The 23,191-nt window shown below is 39.9% G+C and overlaps 1 protein-coding gene across 20 annotated transcripts in view; it reads left to right on the top strand.

Moving 5' to 3' along the window:
* Positions 1-23,191, top strand: part of dlg2 (discs, large homolog 2 (Drosophila)) — a 247,198-nt gene that overhangs the window by 56,021 nt on the left and 167,986 nt on the right. For all 20 annotated transcript variants that reach the window (XR_006823055.1, XM_046039060.1, XM_046039061.1 and 17 more), the window contains one exon: positions 17,618-17,760. Coding sequence is in view for 19 of the 20 variants with exons in the window: in XM_046039060.1 (XP_045895016.1) it covers positions 17,618-17,760 (143 nt within the window). In the remaining variant the exon portion in view is untranslated. The remainder of the gene's footprint in view (positions 1-17,617; positions 17,761-23,191) is intronic.

The following is a 23,191-nucleotide window of genomic DNA, read 5'->3' as shown; positions in this document are numbered from 1 at the left end:
CAAAACTCTGCTGAGGTGGACGAGAGACTGAGCAGATTTAAATATTGCTTTCTACATGTTTATGCTTATTTTTACAAAGGTTTTATTGCACGTACTTACAGTAACAAGCTTAGTTGTCATCAACTTGAGTAATCTCCACTGATCTGCTGGCTGACTTCACAACGTATTTGTGTGTCTATGTGTGTGTATGTGGAGGCGCTCTGCAGAGACACAGATGAGGGGAGAGGCTGCAGGTTGGGCAGTCCATATTGTTGAGCCCTGGACTGGTGGTGTCGCTACATCTGTAAACATCCTGCTTGATTGGTACAGCACATGTGAAACTCTCAACAGAGATGGGAACAAAATGAAATGGCTCACTTGTTAGCTATTTCCATACACTGTATATGTTGTTTACTTATTTGTCATAATATCAGATTTATGTCTGCTGGGCCACACAGAGGTTACTTCTGGGCCAGTTTTCCGATGATATATGCTGCCTTGTCAAAAAATGCTACCATAGCAGAGTTGTTCTACCCTATTGAAAAATGCTACCTTATGTGTTCACATTTCCAATCCCATAAAGGCTACGTGTGTACTGTAAGGAGATGGGGAGCATGTTGAAATACTATATTATGCCATCTTTAATATATCAGGGGTAGCATATTAAGATTTATTTTTTATGATATTGCTGATGATCAGCTACTGTCTCGACGGCATGCCCAACAGCAAGGCTGCACAGATTTATGGCCGTGGAAACAGACCACGCTTGTGGGTCATACGCATGCACAGAACCACTAAGTAGCACATCTCGATAAGTAGCATAAATCGACAGAACACCGAATGTGTCATACAAGAGCGTACACTCTTCCAGACCAATACTATGTCAGAGGAGAAATCTCCTGCTATTTTAATTGGGCCATCATCTGCAGTCCAAAGCACTCAGAGGAGCCGTCACACCAAAGTAGCTACATATAGTGACCTAATCCCACCTACAGAATCAGCCATTAAGAAAAACTTCAGCTCAGGCTGAAAGTATAGGCAGCCTTTTCCAATGCCAAGGCACCCCCTTCCAAACTCACTATCTGAGAAAGGAGCACTGTGACATCACTGAGCAAGGAAGATGCATGGTGGTCTTAAACTCAGTGGACCACAACTACTAATTTTAAAAGACCAAAAACTGAATATATAGGGATCATTTGTAATCAAACAATGGTTGAATACTTTTGCAAGCCTCTGCTTTGAAACGGTTTTCGCTGTTTGTCCACCAAACAGTACTGACAAGTTAATTTTTATATATATTATGTATGTATAACTATAAAATATTCCTCTCAGAGCATATCTTTGTCACAATTATGCTCATGGAGAAAAGGAATGAAACCAGATTTTTTAAAAACGCAAATCAATTGGACTATAGCGTGAACTGGTATTAAATTTTCATGGTACTGAAAAGACCACTAATTACAGTAAAATATCTGCTTTCATATCTTCTAAAACTTGACATATTGTGTGTTAATGTGTTAATAATAGTGTAAAACTCAACCAGTACCAATGATTTCAAGGGACAGTGATCCTAGTAATTTCTAACACAACTGATGACAATTTTATTTCATCACTGTCTTTCATCAAATAATATGTTATCAGCTTTTGTGTTTTTCCTGTATTGTCAGTAAGGGTGTGGAAAATAATAGATTTTGAGATGCATTGCAATGCAGACTTGGACTATTATGAATCGATCACAAATGTCAATAATCGATTATCTCGAGGTTAATTGATAACGTAATGTTGAAGGAACGTGTGGTTCTCCCTATTCAGTACAGACAGGCAGTTGTTTATTTCAATTTCAAAACACTTTATCCCCATGGGCCAATTGCGAGACCCGTAGATTAGTACAAGTTAAATAAACTTCATCTCAAAATAAATATAGCCTAATACATTAATAAATGACTACTAAATATATATACTAAATGAAATAAATTGTCAACCATAGTAATTTTTGTACTGTGTAAGTGGGTTGTAGTGTAAATAAATTCAAAGGCATAAGGCCTCTGCATAGCAGATGGCTGAGCTCATAGTCCAGTATTGCAAGTATTTATGAATCACTAAATGAGTGAGCGTGTGCTTGTATGCATGAGTGTGTGCAGGGAAGTGAAGGAGGTAGTGATCGGGTTGAGAAGGAGTTCAGGGATGGATGGGAATTTAGGAGCTGGACAGCTTTGGGTACAAAGGTTGCCCTTCTCCTCTGAGTTCTGCAGTCTGGACAGCGCAGCCGACGCCCTGAGGGGAGCCACTCAAATGCAGGGAACAGAGCGTATGAGGGGTTCTGTAAAATCCTGCCAGCTAACCTCAGCATCTGCTGCTCACACACCATGGAGAGGGCTCTGATCGGAAGTCCTGTTATTTTGGAACAGACTTCAGCTGAGTTTTGCAGGCAGTTTCTGCTTTGCAGAGTGATGGAGTAGAACCAGCAGGAGATGGAGAATGTCATAACGCTCTCAATTAAGGAATAGTAGAACGTTTTGAGGATGACATTGCTGACCCCAAATGAGTTAGTGCCGCTGCTGGCACTTCCTAAGGATCTCACAAGCAGGAGACCACACAAAGCTTTTTACAGGACCAACTAGTGTTGTGGGATTGCGTGGTGTGGGGACAGAGAGGACCCAAATGCAAAGTTCGGAGGGAAGGAGGTTTATTGAGGGAGAAAGGGGTTAAGGGACTGGAGGAAGAGGTGGATGTCGGGAAAGCACAGGCACAGGGAACCAAGGAGACAGGGGGCCAGGGAACACAGGGGCCGAGGAAGCGAGGAGAGGCGGGGGAACAGGGAGGACGCCGTGAGGGAAGTCCGAGGAGGAGTGGGCCAGTGGATGAGCCCAGCCGAACGGAGGACGAGGGTGAGTGTACCTGGGAGGGAAACAGACAGAGAGACAGGGTTAGGGAAGACAGCGACAAGACACAGGGAAAATGTGAAAAAACAAGAAACATGAAAGCCTGAACATGGGGGTGGCACCGGGTATGGAGCAACGACCATCAAGCGAGGATGGTGTGGAGAACCGGGGTTGAAATACAGGCAGTCATGAGGTGATTACTGGCAGGTGTGGCAGGCTGACGAGGTGGCTGATGAGATGCAGGTAGTTGGCTGGGCTCAGGAGCAGAGGGAGAGAGAGCACACAGGGGAGAAAACACAGGGAGGCAGGCAGGGAACAGAAAACCAAGGAAAAAAGCAGAAAAACTGATAAAAGGAGAAAAAACCAGGACACTCACCGTCAGCCGGGCTGCCACCACAACACCTAGTCCTGTGAGAGGAGCCACGACATCAGTTTCTACAGAAACCACACATTCCCAAAAAACTACGTAACGCCCGTTTTGTCTCTGGAACGGGAAAATCAATAACAGCCTGCACTTTAGGTGCTACAGGACGCACCTGCCCTTATCCCACCTGTTTACCCAGGTATGTCACAGTTCCCTTGCCAAATTCACATTTAGCAAGGTTTAAGGTGAGGAAAACTGTCTGATGTAACAAAAGTAAACAGGAGAAAAAGGAGGGAAACAGAACTGGCAGCAAGATCAGACTGTGGCCTGTTGGGAGAGGAGGAAGTTGCCAAAATTCCCCCGCGCGCCAGCCACCATCTTCTCCGCTTAAATAGCAAGCATTCAGGGAGCAGCCAATCATCTGCCGCCAGCTGGAACCGCCGCCACCAATCCATCGCCGAGCAGAGACAGAATCCACCAATCACACTGATGTTATCGCACAGACCTATTTACATAAGAAACAGAACAGGTGTCAATAAACGCTGAACATAGGCCTGTATCAAAGTTCACAAATTATGATCACAGACGTAACAACTGCACATGTGCAACTCCCAACAAAGACCTTTTGGAAGTAAGATGCTACACTCCATAGCCAAAACAGAGTGTTCAGCACACAGGGTGAAAAGAGGTGCTGCAGTAATGTGCAGCATGACAAAAACATGTTTCTTTGAAAATGAAACCATGTACTGTAAACCTGTTCTGGTACAACCCCTAGATAAAATGATGAACCTGAAAATGAGCAGAATATGACCACTTTAAATGACACATACAGTGGTAGTTTCTCACGTTGCTGTTCACAAACGCTCTCCATCCAACCTCACTGAGCTCGAGCTGTTTTGCAAGGAGGAATGGGCAAAAATTTCAGTCTCTCGATGTGCAAAACTAATAGAGACGTACCCCAAGCGACTTACAGCTGTAATCGCAGCAAAAGGTGGCGCTACAAAGTATTAACTTAAGGGGGCTGAATAATTTTGCACGCCCAATTTTTCAGTTTTTTATTTGTTAAAAAAGTTTGAAATATCCAATACATTTCGTTCCACTTCATGATTGTGTCCCACTTGTTGTTGGTTCTTCACAAAAAATTAGTTTTATATCTTTATGTTTGAAGCCTGCAATGTGGCAAAAGGTCAAAGTTCAAGGGGGCCGAATACTTTCGCAAGGCACTGTACTCTGCCATTGTTCATTTTAAAGCTTTCACTGGATTTTTATTAATTCACTGACTGATTGATTTCATTAATATATATATTTTTTAATGTAATTAGATGGGCTCCTGAGCAGAATTAATGTCCTCTTGGAATATTTGTTAGTTTGTGTATTAGTGATGCTATTGTCTTTCACATATTGTCTCCTGTCTGATTTGTATATCTTTTGTCACTGTGCATGAACCAAACTCGTTTTCTGCTCTGGGTAATAAAGTTCAGTGTCCTGAGTCTCACAGTGATATTTGAGTTTACCAGTTAACCCCCCACCTCCCAAAAAATGGCTGCAGTTTCTCACAAGCACTGGTGTTGTTTGGAAAAGTGCACTTGGTTGGTTGGTATTTGTTTCCATGGATACCCTATGAATAAGGTACCTGGATATGTTTTGGAGAACGTTGTAGATATATTTACTCCAGCCAACCTCCTATTCACAGAAACCAAGACTGAGTTTATAATTTAATTTAAAATATAAACTCAGTCTTGGTTTAAAAGACAATGAAGAAAAAAGGGGGAATCAGAACGTTCAAGTGTTAACTTTTAATCCATTTTAATTTTCCTTAAATAGAGGTAAAGCATGGAGTTATCCATTCAGTATCCACGGCTTCTCTATTAATTCAGATTCTCCCTTGCTTTAAACATTAACATTTTTGTCTCCAGTGGTGATGCTGCTGCTCTCCAAGTGAAGCAAAAAAGGATGTAAACGCTAGACTCAGTTGTGTGTGTGAAATAAAGGGCACACGGGTTAGTGAGAGGAGGAACCCAACCACCATCTGTTGTTCTGCATTTACTAGACAATAAATCTTAAATTACTTTAAGTGAGGGCTGGAAAATAAAACAATAACAATAATTATCGCAATAAATTTTTTTTTAAGAACAATTTAACAAATGTTCAATAAATATTCAATAAATGTTTATGTTTTTTTAAATTTTATTCACTTGAATCATACACGAATTAGGACTTAATTTTTTATTAAGATGGTTATTTTGTAGAGGCAAAAGGACTGAAAAAAAACTTTTACTTAATTTTACTCATGCATATGTGTTGAAAAAGATTTTATCATAATTGTTTTGAATGTTCTACCTCAGATTTGTGAAGTGATCCACTGTTTGGCATCAAGTGTTGACCATAAAGACGAGTTTAAACCACAATTAACCATCAGGTTTCTTCAACTTTCCCTCAGTACCAAAAATCAGCCTTTAAACTCAAAAGAAATTTGTACTTATCGTGATAATTATCGATATCGAAAGATATGAAACTTTTTATCGTGATAACATTTTTGGCCATATCGTCCAGCCCTACTTTAAGTGTTGCTTTGAGTCGCCTGAACCATCTTAAAAATCAGCTCTTCAGCCCCCATACACCACAATACAGCGGTAATGTTATGTTATAAATGTAAATGTTATATGGTATGCTATGTTATAGAAATGTTAAAGGCTTCGTTCAACTCACTTACTCGCTTACTACCAGCCTCATGTCACATACAGAACAAACTGTCAGAGTGTATGAAGAATACATTTCAAAATGACTGTTTTGCCATTATTTGCTGCTTTCATGTCTGTCCCAGCAAATGCAAGCTCTTGTCTGAGCCAGGAAAAACTGTGAAGACTTTTTCCTGTTCGTGTAATAAAGTGTGCGTCCAAGGCTGCAGTAATGATTTATATTGTCATTATTTGCATTATATACAGTTAGTCATTGACATTTAATTTTTTTAAATGTATCATTAATTAATTAATACCAACAACTATTGTATCTCACGTTAACGCAGTTTTTAAAAACCATGGGTCATAGGAGGGGTGGGATGTTGATCAGTCTGCAAATCACCCACCCAAACAAGCAGTGGAGGGAGGCTTTGACAGACTACGCTGGATGCAGCCTGTGGGAGAAGTAGATAAACAAAAGCAAGACAAGCAAACAAATGCCACAGTGAAGTGGATAGCTACACACTGCATGCTGATTAGTATTGGGGAAGATGTTGGTCTTAGGAACGTTCTTAAAATCTCAACGTAGTTGCTTGGCCCCGCGGGGTTGCTCTGCGCTCCTCATGTGAACAGGAGACAAGAGCTCCGCAGGCTCTCTATTGATAGTAACCATGGCAACGGCTTCTGTGTGCAACATAACTTTACCTGACAGGCCTATATCTAGTTTTGCAGGGATGTTCTGCCATACAAAAAGTTCAAGACAATTCAACTTCGGCAGTGGGCGGGTGCGTGAGGCGGGTACGTGAGGCGAGCACAAGGCGCGACAGTTTCACGGGAATGCGCCCACTTGTCGTTCCACCTTGTGCTCGACCACTTCACCTCACTCTAACAGGGACGCTTGCTACTGAACCTAAACGGTTTCTGCTGCTCCCTGATAAAAGAAAAATGTTTCTGCTGATACCTGTTCAGAAAAAAAACAATATTCAATGATCAATGGAGTTGAGATTTACAAGAAATATTTTATTGCTACTGTGTAAAGGGAATACACTACTTTAGAGTTCATTATTCAATTTTCCATATAACAATGCAATTAATTGCAGAAAATCGTGATAAATCGCGATTACATTTTTTTAATTGTTGCCCAGCATATAGATTTACATTTGATATACCAGGTATTTGACAGTCCAATTTTAAAAATGAATCAATTAAAATTAAAAATTCATTGATTAATTACCTGTTTATAGAAACGATTCACAAAAATGTTAGAGTTAGATTGTTGTGAAAATGCCTGAGAAAACCGCATTTCTGCATGAATTCTTCTCACACAGTTATTTCATGGGGGTAGCGATAGCCAGAGTGAGCAGTGATGTATTACCAATAATTTTGTGTGTGTTGGGAGAATTAAAGGATTTAGCTGGCACCTTAGTCACTGTGGAGGAGGACTAGCTGTAGGGAGGGGATGCAGCTGGAATAATTGCTCCCCAAAGAAGCACAGCTACACAGGAGCCATCACTGTGAGCCCCAGCCCACTCCACCCACTGGCTACGTAAGCATGAGGAAAGCAGATAGCATTGTGACAATGTGTATGTGTTATCACTGTAAAAATTATTTGTGTAAGTGGGATTTTGTGCTCGTTAAAGGAAGCATTTGGAACATATGTGTCAAAGAGGATGCTGATCTCAGAGCCACTGCAGGGTTGCCTAGGAAACCCAAAGGGGTGAGAGCAGCATGCAAACAGTCACTGTCAAGTACTTGAAAGTGTGACTGGAGAAAATAAGTACCTTCAAATAATAATGTCTTTTAGTATCCTTTGGCCTCTGCAGGCACCTAACCTGAGGTGATGCTTGGTAGATGGGTGCCAATGATGATCTAAGCAGTTTTAATCACCCGCTGCAGAGCCCTCCTGTCCTAATAGGGCGGGTAATAAAGGATAGTTTCTATTGCTCCTCTGTAAAAGTTAACAAGAACTTGGCATGGTCCAGTCCATGTTTTCTTAAGAAATCTAGCTGTTTCTGAGCTTTCTTCACCAGCATGGAGATGTGAGATGACCATGTCAGGTTCTCTGTGATGCTGATTCCCAGGAAACTGAAACTGTTCACCTGCTCCACTGATGTAGACAGGAGTGTGTGTCTTTATCTCCTTTTTCCTGAAATCAGCCATCAGCTCCTTAGTTTTGCTGATGTTGAGCAGCAGGTTGTTCTCTGTGCACCACTCTACAAGATTATCAATTTCCTCTCGATATGAAATCTCATCGTTGTTTGAAATCTGGCCGATAATGGTGGTGTCGTACGCAATCTTCACAACAGAGTTCTCTCCATGTTGGGGGATGCAGTTGTGGGTGTACAGCATGAACAGGAGGGGGCTGAGCACACAGCCCTGGGGGGCTCCATGAGCATGTGAAACGCTGCAAAATGAATTTGTTTGAAAAAAAATGTCCTCCTCTCCTCTCCTGAACTTATTTACCAAACACTGCTGTATATTATTACTACTTGTTCTTCTTCTTCTTCAAACGTATGTATTCAACATATTGATGAGTGTCTACACTGCCTGAATTCTACAAGAAGAAGAATGTAGTGACAAAATGCACTCTGTAGCGCTGTTTGTCTGTTTTGGGCTACTGTAGAAACATGGCAGCGCAACATGGCCCCGTCCATGTAAGGGGGACCAGCGATTATGTAGATAGAAATGGGTAATTCTAAGATAATAAAAACATAACATTTTATTATGTAAGGTCTTTATATACCACTGAAAACGCAGTTATGGATCTTATATCGCGTTTATGTCAGTAGATCCTACACACCCGACCTTTAGTGTGTAGTGTGTGGAGGTCAGAGATATTCTTTTTTTGGAATAATTACATATTTTCGCTGTGCATCAGTTAGAAACAGCCACTGTGTTATTTCTATCCTTGGGAATGCACTTTGCTTTCCTTGTTGATTAACCTATCTCTAATTTAGCTACTTCTGTTTAATACAGTCATTTTACTATTTTAATGTACATGAAGGTATGATAACTTTAAAATATCAGTCTTGCTTCCTGTCTAGCCTACTGTCGCCTGCTTCTGTTCTTATCACTAAATAGACATGTAGATAATCAAACCACTTACTCTGTTATGGAAGGCGCTGCATATGATCTGCCATCTCCAATAGCACAGGTACCCAGTAAAATCTGATTATTCCCAAAGTATCACATAATCTTCACAACGCAAAGAATTATTGTGGCAAAGCCAAGATCGGTTTAACCAGAGAAATTCAATTAAATTAATTCCCATCGGACATCTCTATTAAAACAAGTAGCAACCAAGCGAATTAGAGAAAATAAAATTTTTTTGGCTTGCTAAAAGCTCTTCCACCTCCCAAACAGTCTGTCGCTGGTGCAGATGTTCAGAAATCAAACAAAAAATTTCTTGAATCTGAAAATGTGTCGTGCACAAAATAAAGCAGTGTGGCATTATAATAGTAAATATTAAAGCTGCAAGGAGTGTTGGGCGGGCCCGTTGGGTCGGGGTGTGACGTGGTCGCGCCGTATGCCGATGCACAATGAGAGTCAGACAGAGCTTACTTCCGCTACGAGTATAACTGAATATTGTAAGTTGATGTGTTCTGGGCAGGACCATATCAAGCATAAAGTATGGTACAGATATGAGCATGAAGACTGAAGTTACAAGAACTTCCTGTTTTATGGCGAATCATTGATTTTGGATACCAATCCACTTTTCAGCAAAAATCGAAAGTCGGTCCGAGTTCATTACAGTACGGAGTGTGTAAATCATCATTCAATCATCAAATGACCATAAAATTCAAAATGGCCGACTTGCTGTCGGGTTTAGAGCATCGCTCCAAGAGGCTTTTTGGTACATCTGGACATGATACATGTGCCACAGAAATTTTGTATATGTAGGTAAACCGTGCTGCGGGGGCTGCTTCATTTAAGGTCAGTTCCAGTTGCCAGCAGGTGGCGCTATGACTATGGAATGTTGGCTTGTACACGTGTTGAGGGCGGGACTCTGATCAAATGTGTAAAATTTGGTACAGATTTGATCATGTACAGTCAAGTTACACCAACTTCCTGCAGATGTGAGCATGTATATTAAGTTACAACAACTTTCTGTTTCATGGCGAATCATCGATGTTTGACAATACGCCACGGGCAAACTGGTCGACTTGTAATAACCGTTTGTACAACTTTTAATTTTCAATGGGTTTAGAGTGCACAGCAAAAATTTGAAGCCGATTGGACTAAATCCCTAGGAGGAGTTTGTTAAAGTACAAAGTGTGTAAATCGCCAAAAATGACCATTAAATCTAAAATGGCCGACTTCCTGTTGGGTTAGGCAATGGCTCCAAGAGGCTTTTTTGTACGTTTGTACATGATACACATACCACAGAAATTTTGTGCATGTAGGTGAAACTTGTCCTGGGGCAGCACTTTAGAATATGCAATTTTTCGCCCTGCCTGATTTATTTGCAAAGTTTGGTAAGTTTTCAAGTATATTTAGGCCCCCAAAATTGAGGTTACTTTGCATAAAAAAGAAAGAAAGAAAAAAAAACCCCTCCAGTTTCAATAGGGACCTTCCACGTTTCATGCTTGGGCCCTAATAATTCCTTCAGCTCCAACAGGGACCTCACATGTTTCATGCTCGGGCCCTAATAATTTTAATTTAATTTAATAATTTCAATATAAAGTATAAGTCTAACCTCAATGTAGATGAGGCCCGTCTTTCTCAAGGAATGTCTGGTGCTGAAGAAAAGAAATAGATTCTGCTGGACTCTAAACTTAACAGTTGCCATCTGCTGTCGATCTCCGTGACGAGAGTCCTCTTCGTTTCTGATGACAAGGCTGTCATCCTCCTCCAGTGACAGGTGATGTTTCTTCAGGTTGAAGAGCATTGGCACTGTTGTAGACAACGACAAGATTGCCTCCTATGATAGCAGTTCTGTGAGCGTGATTAGTGGCCCCAGTACTTCTGCTGTCTCCTGTGCCAGTTTCCACTGGTATGTTGTCAGGTCCATGGTGCGATCTCCTTTCTTTGTGACGCTGAGGTTTGACAAAACAGCTGACACTGGCCATGTTGCTCCACCAGTCGGTAAAGCATTTCACATGTAGAGTTCCAACGAGTAGCAACGTCTTGTATGAGTTTGTGCTCTACAACATTCTGCTGGCTTTGTTTCTCTTTCAAGGCAGCTGTAGCCTTTGGACTTTTTTCCCAGCACATTTTTGAGTGGCCTTTTATTGTGGCAAGCCTAAGGCACACCTGTGCAATCCCCATGCTGTCTGATCAGCATCTTAATATGCCACACCTATGAGGTGGATGGATTATCTCGGCAAAGGAGAAGTGCTCACTAACACAGATTTTGACAGATTTGTGAACAATATTTGAGAGAAATAGTTGTGTATGCAGTGGCTTTCGGGGGAGCTCACTTTCTTTTTTCACTCTCACCGAGTACGGGGGGCAGACTGATTCTTACTGCTGAATCATTAATAGCTGCAAGCATGTAGGCCGGGGCTCACTGTGAAAGTATCAGGCATGTTTGTCTTATTATTATAATAAGAAAAATATAATTATTAATATTATTATCATTATTATCGTGGCGCTGCGGGGAGCCCTCAGCTGCAGTACTGCATGGATCATGCGTAATATCCAACCAGACGGAACGATCACGAACCGTTTAAAGCGTGTCTGCCATACTAGCGACACAACCCGTGCTGGAGAGGGAGTGGGGCGGATTAGGGACAGGAGATCGTGGAGTGACTGGCCCACATGTGGACGGCCGGTGAACCTTCCCTCTGGCTGGATGAAGTCTGACGCTCCTGAATTTACGCATGGATCTATGATGAAATATAGAAATTATTTTGCAATAAAGCATGCTGTCAATATTTTAGAGACCCCCCAATGTACACAAATTGTGAAATTTGTGTACATATAGAAAGTCTTAGATCTGTTGGGGGTTTTGTCAACGTATGGTCATGTTTGGTTATTATCTGAATATCAAAGATATTCTAGAAACATTAATATTTATTATATGAATTATTAATATTCAAAATTATTAATTATAATTAATAAATACGGGCCACCACCCTGGGATCAGGGACCAATAACCAAATATGAGCCAAGTATGATCAGTTTAAAATGGGGTTTGTCCACCTATTGATGGCAAACAGAGAAGGGTGAATCCGTACACTGGCTGTGGTAACCAACTCTTACTACAACATTACAAATAATCAAAGGCAACAACTTCTTAAAATTATAATAGGAATTATTCAACTCAAGCATAGATCAATGATCAATAACTTTAGCAAGTAAATCACTATTAACTATTCTAAGCAAAGTTGCTGGCTTTGGATTAGCTAGAATGTGCAATTGTATCTGTTCTCAGACAACAGAAGCAAACACCAAAAATCCTTATTACTGTTGAAAACACTCAGCTACAACTTTATCAATGAGAGGGACGGAAGTGAACTTGCATTCAGCAACCGTGTTCCGTGGCTTAATAAAAATACTTATGTTTTCACACAGTAATAGGAACAAAGCAGTCACGGCCCAGCGAGTGGTTCCGGACACAAACAACGTGCGTAGCACGGAAAACGCACAGCAATACAACAAGACGCGGCGGTCTCTAAATATCCCTTGGGGTTTCTTAACAGAAACTCACCACATGAAGCTTGTACAAGTAAGTTACAATAACAAAGTTAAGAACTACGTATCTGCTGCCCAGATATACTAAAGCCTCTTACGTGTCGCTTTGGTAGCGAGTAGATGCATCAGTCCTTTTAGGAAATCCAGCGGAGTATTCTCTCGGCTCGGTTCTGACAGGAGTTTCAAGGGCACAGCTGATTCTTCGGCGGCAGCAACAGGAATCTGTGAAGTTGACGTAGGTTGAGAAGGTAGAACACGGAGGGGATCTTTTCTCAGTTAAGCACGGAGTTTATCCGTCTTCTTCTGCAGGCACGAAACGTTATCTTGTGTATAACAGTTTCTTTAGGGATCCAAAATTGTGTTGGTAACACAAAGAAAAATAATAGAGGTAAAAAGAAAGAAGAAAACAGAGTTGCTTATCCGGCGAGTGAAGTCTGTATTCAGGCAGAACCCCCCCCCCCTTTCAAAAACTCACTTGATCTATACGAATCACATAAATTTGCAGAAAGGTGACAAGTTTGCACCCCTGCTGTATGAGATTAGGTCTAAAGTTATTTACAGGTAAGTAAGAGGACAGTACAGAAATTAGCATTGGTATGTAAAGTAGATTTGTCCTCAACTTTTTAACCAAGGCAAGTATTATCTATACTATATGTATCATTTACTTAAAAACAAGTACTGAAGGTAAGTTTTAGCTGTTTCTGCTAATCAGCATGCTATAATCAAATAAATGCATGCTACCATTAGATGAAAGTTAGTTATATTTCACAAATTCAAAACAAATCTGATATGGACATAAAAACTTAAATATTGTAAAAATAACAAACGGTGCCATATAAAAGAAAGTACACACGAGGATAGCAGTGAATTGTCTGGGCTTCATGGATAACTTATAAACTGATAAACAACCAATAACATCTCTTCCTGTCTAACTTATTCTTCTTTGGATTTAACAGGAACTACAAAATTTACAGCCTGCTTACTCAAATTTACCTGTAGAGGGAGTATAATTGTCCATGCGGTTTCAACACAAGCAGGCTACGTAGATGTTAGATAGACAAGAGTGGAGAATTGGATGCCTGGTTGTTGATGAGTTGTTGAAACACTTCATTTGTTGATGGGAGAAGTGGAGTTTTGTTCATTAAGGGAACGTTGGAATGGGCAGCTGGCTGTGTAACGCATATTATCCATATAAGAGCTGAATTAGAAATCAGCTATGCGGGGTTTAAGGTCATTGTCTGCATTGAAGGGAACAGGCAGCCTCTATCTCGGAGGATTAGGCTTGCTGCTAACTTGCCACCAGACATCTGGTCCTCTCACAGCACACTGTTTCACAGGATAGCAGCACTGCAACATGTCTGGGAGCAGGGAGGTTTTACTGCACTGTGAGTTACTCTTAATATCTTTCTGCCGCTGTATTTTTGAAACTGAAACTATGGTTACTAACTTTTTTCCCGTATAGCTCAGTTTATGAATAGCTGTTGATAATCATAGCTGATTATTTTGATGGTTTTGGAATTTAATGCAGTGTTGAGAGGGGGCTTGTCAAATTGACACGGAGGAGAGTGTTGCTAATGAGTGTCCAGTTTGATCTTTCTTTAGTACATTTTTTTTCATTATAATTCTTTATATCATGAAAAGTCAAAACCTATTTCTACTGCATAACTTTATTCTGTCTAGTGACAACTTACAACTAGTGGTTTGTACCACAGAGAGTCTGACACACATATATATAAAATATATATATATATATAATTGATGTAGTTTAATGTATTTCCTCTTTCTAGGAATTTTTAGGAATGCTAATTACTTTAAATCTGTTCACAATTTGGCATGATTTCCAAAGTGTTTTGTAGTCCTCTACAAAATTGCAAAGCATCAGTATTTATATTTCCATAATAATACACAAGCAAACTTGGTTCAGTGATGTCCATTTTATGAAATATCATGTGGTGCGACCATCAACAAACGACCACTTTGGGACTTTTATGTTGAAATCCATTAGAAGACAGGAAGTTGAATAATATACCAATTTGCAAAGGACCCACTGAAACAGGAAGTAGGTTTGTAACTCTTTCTCAAATCTGGAAAAATTATTAAATTTTAACAGCTGGTATGTAGTTGCCACTTTTGGATATCATGTGCTATGAACTAAGAAAAAAAAATTAATATAAAGTTGTTTCTACCAATATTTGTTTATTTTTTAGTCTTTGTACAATATTGTGAGAAAAATGCAAAAAAAATATTAATTTCACTTTGGTAACTATGCAATATTAGTAATATTTAATTACTTATAACTGTTTTACCAATTGCCACTGCCATGTAAAGAAAAACTGGTCGCCATGGACAGCATGTTAATTCTGACCCTGCAGCAAGTCGCTAAAAGGAGCCAAAAATGTTGTCTCTGAAAGAAAATTAATAATTAAAACTAAATGAAGCAACATGTTGCTCTTGTGTGTGTTTCCATTTCCTAGGAGGAAATGCATTTTTTTGTCAACATGTTGGTGTAGCAGCCCGTCCTCACCAGAGAAACTGCCATTTAGGTCGATTTATCATGGTGCTTTACGACCCATGCCATGTTGGCTGTGTCAAACCCAGGACTTTCACAAAGGAGAACCAAATTCGATTCCCCTGTGAAATCAAGTAAATGTAGAGTTATTTTCAGTTTGAAGCTAACTTTAGCCCCAACAAAATGTAGCACAGCATTTATTTCAATGGAAATGGTGGTGCCTTGAACATCCTCTTGCGGACGCCAGCCACTGGGCTTCACTGTCTTTTAAATGTGGCTGCTGATTGGGTAACACCTCTGACACGCCCAATAAACGAGAAAAACATACTTGCAGTTAACACCACATGCCTGCAGTTAATGAAATTAGATTAAATCTATTCTAGTCAAGTTATATGTTTGTTCAAAATAAAGCCCTGAATGTATACTGCACTAAAATAAATGTTTGCAATGTGATTCTCATCAAAAACTGTTGAAATATTTGTGTTAACAAAAATTCTGTTAAATTTTAACAACAACTGGTAAAAATATATTTTTGGTATAGAATTTTTTGTTTATTGATCTCTTTAAATATATTTTTTTAATGATATGCGGTCTTCATGTCATTTGGAGCGACCACTCATGTGGTGCGACCAATAATAACAATAACTGTATTAAATTAAAAATAAAAGATCTCATTCCTGTGACTGAAATATTAATTACTGATACAGTATTTTCAAGTGAATGGTATTTTTTAAACATTTCAGTTTTATGCGATTTACAGAGAAAATGTATCAATTAACTACATTTAAGAGGGGAACAAAAGAGAGAACAAAAATATGAGATCATTATTTACAAAAACCCAAAAGAAAAGCAAATACATTGTATCTAAACCTTTATACTGTATTACTGAGAACTTGTAAAAACTGTTAAGCATGTTAAGTAAATTAATTAATTTTAAAATAAATTATGGTCGCACCACATGACATTTTGTAAGACAGTTAATGTAGATGAAAAAAACACTAAAATAATTTAATTTGAAAAAACAACATTAATTTATGCGTACACAGAATTCGGCAATAAATATTTTCATTTTTTGTATTTTAAAATTGGCCTGTTGAAAATCCATTGTCATTGACCCTTATACACTCTTTTATTAGGTACACCTGTTCTATTGCTTGTTAACACAAATAGCTAATCAGCCGAACACATGGCAGCAGCTCAATGCATTTAGGCATGTAGAAGACAGCAGAAGTTCAAACCGAGCATCAGAATGGGGAAGAAAGGGGATTTAAGTGACTTTGAATGTGGCATGGTTGTTGGTGCCAGACAGGCTGGTCTGAGTATTTCAGAAACTGCTGATCTACTGGGATTTTCATGCACAACCATCTCTAGGGTTTACAGAGAATGGTCCGAAAAAGAGAAAATATCCAGTGAGCGGCAGTTGTGTCGACGAAAATGTGTTGTTGATGTCAGAGGTCAGAGGAGAATGGACAGACTGGTTCAACATGACAGAAAGGCAACAGTAACTAAAATATACAATAGTATCAATAGTCCCGCCCTGAACACATCTACACACCAATATTAATTTATAGTCATAGCGCCAAGTGCTATGTAGCGCCACAAAGGGGACAAATGAAGTGACATATAACACTTTCATGCAGCGTCCGAAGCGTGTAGCAAATTCACAGCCGCACTGGTAGAGCTCCATCATATGCAACGCGGCCGCTTCCCTCACCAACGCGCTACAAGTGCGAGGGCCCGCCCAACGCTGCTTGCAGCTTTAATATTATGTTTGATTTTTATTTTCACTTTATACAGTAATAAGTCAGAAAATCTGGCCTCTACACTTGTGGTCTGACCATCCCAACTTGTAATGTACAAAAACATTCTTACAATGTTCTGTAGGTTAAGTCACTGGGGAGTCCTTATCTGTGTCCTTGTCCGTCTTATCCGTGTTCCTGGTTCCCTTCCATCCTAAAGGCATGTTGAGTACAAGGAACACTTGGTCATATGAATACAAGCACACATTAGGTGTTGGAAGGTTCATTCAGCCAGTCCGTTCTTATTTCTGAATTGATCAGGGTACAGTTGTAAGAATGATGTGCACACAGTGTGAGATGAGGGTGGGTTTTATTAGCTGAGATTAAGAACAATGCAGATGAACACTATTGCTGGCTCAATACAAGGGCTCTTGAAATTGCCTTTTTTAACCACTGGAACAGAAGTTTATTTGTAATTGTATAAACGTTTCAGTAGTTGTTTTTGTATACATTTTTGCATAAATATATAAATGATATTTGTGTAAGGATCTCAGCTGCTTTCACAAAGAATGCTTTCACAAGCAAACTTGAATATGCACATTTTGTTGTGGTATGTGAATGTATAGAACCTAACCTTAAGCCGAGATATTGATATTGAACTGTAAGAATCTCAGATCCATCATTTGATGGAATATGTTTTGTATATTGTATGTATTGTACAACTGTTTCAGCATTGATTTAGGTTAACTTGGTATAAATGTGAAAGTTAACTGTGTTGTCTGTGAAGAAGTTACCAGCACCTGAGTCATGTAATATCTATATTTCCACAGATATCCAGGAGTTCTATGAAGTGACGCTACTAAACACACAGAAGAGCTGTGAGCAAAAGCTGGAGGAGGTCAACCACATGGCGGACAAGTGGGAGAAGAGTGTTTCTATACAAAATGCTGAGTTTGCCTGTCCAGTGGAGGAGGTGAGTCTCTGACAGTGGATCAGCCACTCACAACTTCCGATATATCTGGACCGAAGAATTACTTCTGTATGACTAAGTTGTCCACTGAAACCATTTAAGTGCATAAGTAAAGCAGGCTGAGGTGGAGAAATTTATTTTAGACAGTAGCGGCAGTAACAGCAGCAAAGCATGAATCAGCCCAAAAGCTGAATATTCAATTCAATTTTATTTATATAGCGCCAAATCACAACAACAGTTATTACGTACTCTAGTTATTTACAGAAGCCCAACAATTCCCACCAAGAGCAAGCACTAGGCGACAGAGGCAAGGAAAAACTTCCTTTTTCTCGACCTGTGCCTCCTCTGCGACTCTGCCTCCTGGTCTCAACTCTGGGTTGTCATGGATTTGGTCCACTAATAAACTTGTCCAGATTTCTAGAAATGAGAGCTGCTCCTTCCCAAGTGGGATGGATGCCGTCTCTCCGAATCAGACCCGGTCTTCCCCAGAAAGTCTGCCAATGATCTATCAAGCCCACATCGTTTGCTGGACACCACCTCGACAACCAGCGGCGGAATGACGACATGCTGCTATACATGTCATCACTGGTCAGATTTGGCAGGGGTCCAGAGAAAACTACAGTGTCTGACATTGTTTGAATATAATAATAATAATAATAATAATGAAATAAAATGGATTTCCAATTAATAGCGCCACCTAAAGGCCGATTGACGCAAGATTTCACAAAGCCCCTTGGGAGGGTGTGCCAGATAAAGTCCCCGAGTTTGGTGTAGATTGCCATTGCAAATGTAAGATGTTACAGGACATCCTGTTTTTAGCGTTTGCGCTAAAATTAGTTGGCCTGTAATTTGGATGTTTTTTGGCGGATCAAAATTCCCTCTACAAACTTTCTTCGGCTCGGCCCAGAGATGGTCTGTGCCAAGTTTCGTGGCGATCGGACTTGCGGCTTTGGAGGGGTTAATTAAAATAGGTTTTCCATTTTTCGCGATTTAGCGAAATGAAAACATCATCGCACAGAGGCGTATCCTATACTGTCAGAATCAGTAGCATCCCCCAAACACGTAATAATAAGGTTTATTAATGTGCGATTTAGTGGCGCGTAGTTATAAGGACAAATGTCCTTTGGTTGAAAATCCCATTGTCTGACGGTATTTGAGCTTCCATTATAGCGACACCTTTTGGCCGAATTGCACCAAAATTTTCAGGTGTGATGAGGGCGTCATGGGGAACAACTGTCCTAAATTTGGTATCAATCTGAGTTGTGGTTGTGGAGATACAAAATGCATGTAAGTCAATGTGATTTTTTTGAATATCGCCAACTAGGGGCTAATTGCAACATTTTTTGTCGGATCAAAATTTCCTCTACAAACTTCATCATCAACATCAACATAATAAAAGCATGTGACAACAGGTGTATAATGTCTTTATACAATAAGTTATAAACTGGAGGTGCAGATTTTGAAAGAAGTGGGCATTTAGGAGGCAGGGTGGGTCTAATGAAAGACACTCAGTGTTTCCCACAGGATTTTAAGAGACTATGCTGGGTGGGCCTTGGAACCTCTTGGGGTGTCCAGGGGCATGCCCCCCAGAAGAAAATTTTGTACATTTTAAAGTTAAATGCATTTACTTGGTGCAAAATTAAAAAGCCAACTATGACGAACTTTGCGCTCTTGTAAACAATGTTGTACTCTAGGGAACTATTTGATCGTAAACCCATTGTATAGCTACAGTATAAATGATGATGAAACAGCAACAAAAGTCAACAACTTTATTTAATATTTTTCCAGCAACCCTAAATCAAAGAACAGAACAGAAGTTAATTCCCTAACATTTTCTTGTTGTTGTTTTTTTTTAAACTTTTAATGAACACATGTAATATGTTATAAACTTTCTGTGAATATAATCCAATTTGATCTTGTTATTTCCATACTGTATAGACACCTTATTTTGAAAATCGGACTTTGTCACATGTGTATCCTCGTGCTAAATGTCCGACCCAATTTGATAAATTATGTTGTATGTGGTTCTCGTATCGCGTAACATGAAGACTTCAGAGCCTCTCATACTGCAACACTTGTCTTTGTAAAGAAAGACTTTATTATGCTAAGAGAGTAAAATATTTTCGATTCATTTTGAAACTACGGCGGAGCAAATTAGACTATGGTGGGCCGACATGGTCTTGTTAATTAATGGGAAACACAGGACACCATTTAGTTGCATTATGGGAGATGTAGTATTCTATGTTTTTGGGGGTTCACCCATAGTAGAGACTAAAAGTCACTATATCCTGGCCTCTGACCATTCCTTTTTTTGAATTGGTCCTAAAGCCTTGCCTTAAGTTTGATGTTGTTTGTTTATTGGACATTAGTAACATGTTTATGCATCAGATATTACTACAGTGATTTTACCATTTTGTTAGGAAATCTCAAACAACTTGCAGGTTCTTAAACCATCTCGGTACAGGTCCCTTCTTTTAATGTCAACCTCACACTGTCCAAAATAAAACTGCCCCGTGTCATTTCATTCAGAAATATTAAGGACATTAATTTAAAGACTCTCTCTACTGAAACTGACTGCCTCCCCAGTATAAACTATTTTTCCAACACTGATGATCTGGTTTTTCATTACAACGATGGCCTACAAAACATTTTAAATTCTCTGGCTCCTTTAAAAACCCGGACTGTTTCATTCACCCATTCTGCCCCATGATTTACATCAGAACTATGCCAGCTCAAGGTAAAAGGTACGGCCTGGAACGCCTTTACAAGAAAAGTGGACTCATGCACCAAGAAATGTATAAAAACCACATTCTCCACTACAAGGATGCTCTTTCTACAGCATACATACTTACATTTTCAAGTTTCTCGCTTCCCTCTGTTGCTGAAATGGGTTAGGGTTATTATTAGAAATTCGAAAATCAACTACTTGTCAGCTTGACCCTCTCAGCTTACCCTCTCTCTCTTCCCAAATAACTACCATTATACATTCTAATCTCACCTCTGGTATTGTTCCCTCGTCTCTAAAATCAGCTGCAATAACTCCTATACTTAAGAAACCTGGTGCAGACCCCAACAATTTCAACAACTTCTGTCCTATTTCAGTTGCATCTCAGGTCCATTCACACATGTCTGACAATAACCTCTATGAATAATTCCAATCTGGTTTCCGTCCCTGCCATAGCACAGAAACAGTAAAAATCACCAATGATCTTCTCATGACAGCTGATTCCGGACTACTAACTATTCTCATCCTCCTTGATCTGAGTGCAGCCTTTGACACCATCTCTCATAACATCCTCCTTGAGAGATTAGTCTCTATTGGTTTCACTGACACTCCCTTGGAATGGTTTAAATCATATATCTCTGGCCGCACAACTCAAACATTTCAAATCAGAGCTATCCCCTGTCACTACCGGTGTTCCCCAGGGCTCTGCCTTGGGGCCCCTTCTGTTCATCCTCTATCTGCTTCCTCTTGGCCATATCTTTCGTAAATTTAACATTCATTTCCACTGTCATGCAGATGACATCCAGCTCTACCTGTCCACCAAACCTACCACATCTCTCGGAAATCAAATCCTGGTTCTCTTGCAACTTCCTCAAACTTAACAGTGACAAAACCCGAGGTTCTCCTCATTGGCACCAAATCCACTTTGACTAAATCTGACAGTTTTTAAATTTTTCAATTCAATTTTATTTATATAGCACCAAATCACAACAACGGTTATCTCACAGTGCTTTTCATAAGAGAGCAGGTCTAGACCGTACTCTATGATGCTATTTACAGAAGCCCAACACTTCCCACCAAGAGCAAGCACTAGGCGACAGAGGCAAGGAAAAACTTCCTTTTTCTCTTACCATTGACAACTCCACAGTTTCCCTCTCCCCTCAGGTCAAGAGTCTGGGTGTGATCCTCGACAGCACACTTTCATTTCAAGCTCAAATTAATAATATCACTCGGTCTGCATACTTCCATTTGCTCGCCTCCGACCGTCTCTCTCACCCACTAGTACAGCCATTCTCGTTCACATAATGCTCACATCCCGCATTGATTCTCTTCTCGTTGGTCTTCCTCTCAAATCCATACAGAAACTTCAACTGGTTCAGAACTCTGCTGCCCGTATCATCACCAGAACCCCTTCTATTAATCATATTACTCCTGTCCTTCAGCAGCTTCATTGGCTCCCAGCTAAATACCGCATTGATTTCAAAACTCTGCTGCTGACCTTCAAGGCCATTCATAACCTCGCTCCTCGGTACCTCACTGACCTCCTTCATATTAATACACCCACCCGTACTCTTAGGTCATCTTCTATTCACCTCACTGTACCACCTTTTAGTTGAGAAGCAATATTGATTAATTGGTTCCCCTTAAGGCTGAACCTTGTAAACAAACCATCTGTTCTGGGCTGAGGAGAAACCCTCAGAAGTTTGTTGAATCGTGGCACAAGCGATCTAAAAAAGCCACACTAAATTCATGAACAAGGAATGAAAAGATGGGTGTCTTCCTGAAAGTGTTTTCATGTGACCGATATGGGATTTTTAGGTCCGATATCGATTTCGATATTTGAGATTTTTTAAATCCGATAGCAACAAAGAAAACACATGACATAAACAAAAATTCTCCCTAAAATTTTGTTATGTTGAGACTATACCAAGATACCATGACATAATGCAATATAAAAAGAAACTTTTCTATTGTTACAAATAGTACTTTGAACAAAAGTACAACAAAATATATCAAGGTTTTGATAAATAAGAGTCAAATCAAACTACAGAAAAATTTTTACAATGTCTGATTTGTAATAAATTGTAGAGTACTAATAAAAGTGTATTGTGGGGGCCAGTAAAACAGAAACTATAAAAAATAAAATTATATATATATATATATATATATATATATATATATATATATATATATAAACAATCCCCCTCTCACCCCTTGCGGGGTGGTATGTGTCATCCTCAAGCTTGGGTCCTCTACCAGAGGCCTGGGAGTTTGAGTGTACTGCACAGTATCTTAGCTGTTCCTAGGACTGCACTCTTCTGAACAGAGACCTCTGATGTTTTACCTGGAATCTGCTGTAGCCACTCTCCCAGTTCGGGGGTCACAGCCCCCAGTGCTCCGGTTACCACTGGCCCCACTGTTGCTCTTACTTTCCACATCTTTTCTAGCTCCTCTTTCAGCTCTTGGTATTTAAGTAAGTATATATATAAGTTTCTCGTGTTCCTTCTTCTTGATGTTGCTGTCGCTTGGGAATGCCACATCTATCACTGCAGCCTTCTTCTGCTGTTTGTCGATCAACACGATGTCTGGTTGGTTAGCCATCACCAGTTTGTCAGTCTGGATCTTGAAGTCCCACAGGATCTTAGCTCGGTCATTCTCAACTACCTTAGGAGGTGTCTTCCATTTTGACCTTGGGACTTCCAGCCCATA

Source organism: Micropterus dolomieu, linkage group LG23 (genome assembly GCF_021292245.1).
Source record: "Micropterus dolomieu isolate WLL.071019.BEF.003 ecotype Adirondacks linkage group LG23, ASM2129224v1, whole genome shotgun sequence".
Classification (NCBI taxonomy): Eukaryota; Metazoa; Chordata; class Actinopteri; order Centrarchiformes; family Centrarchidae; genus Micropterus; species Micropterus dolomieu.
The sequence above is the reverse complement of the archived record's forward strand: the minus strand, read 5'-3'. Positions and strand labels throughout refer to the sequence as shown.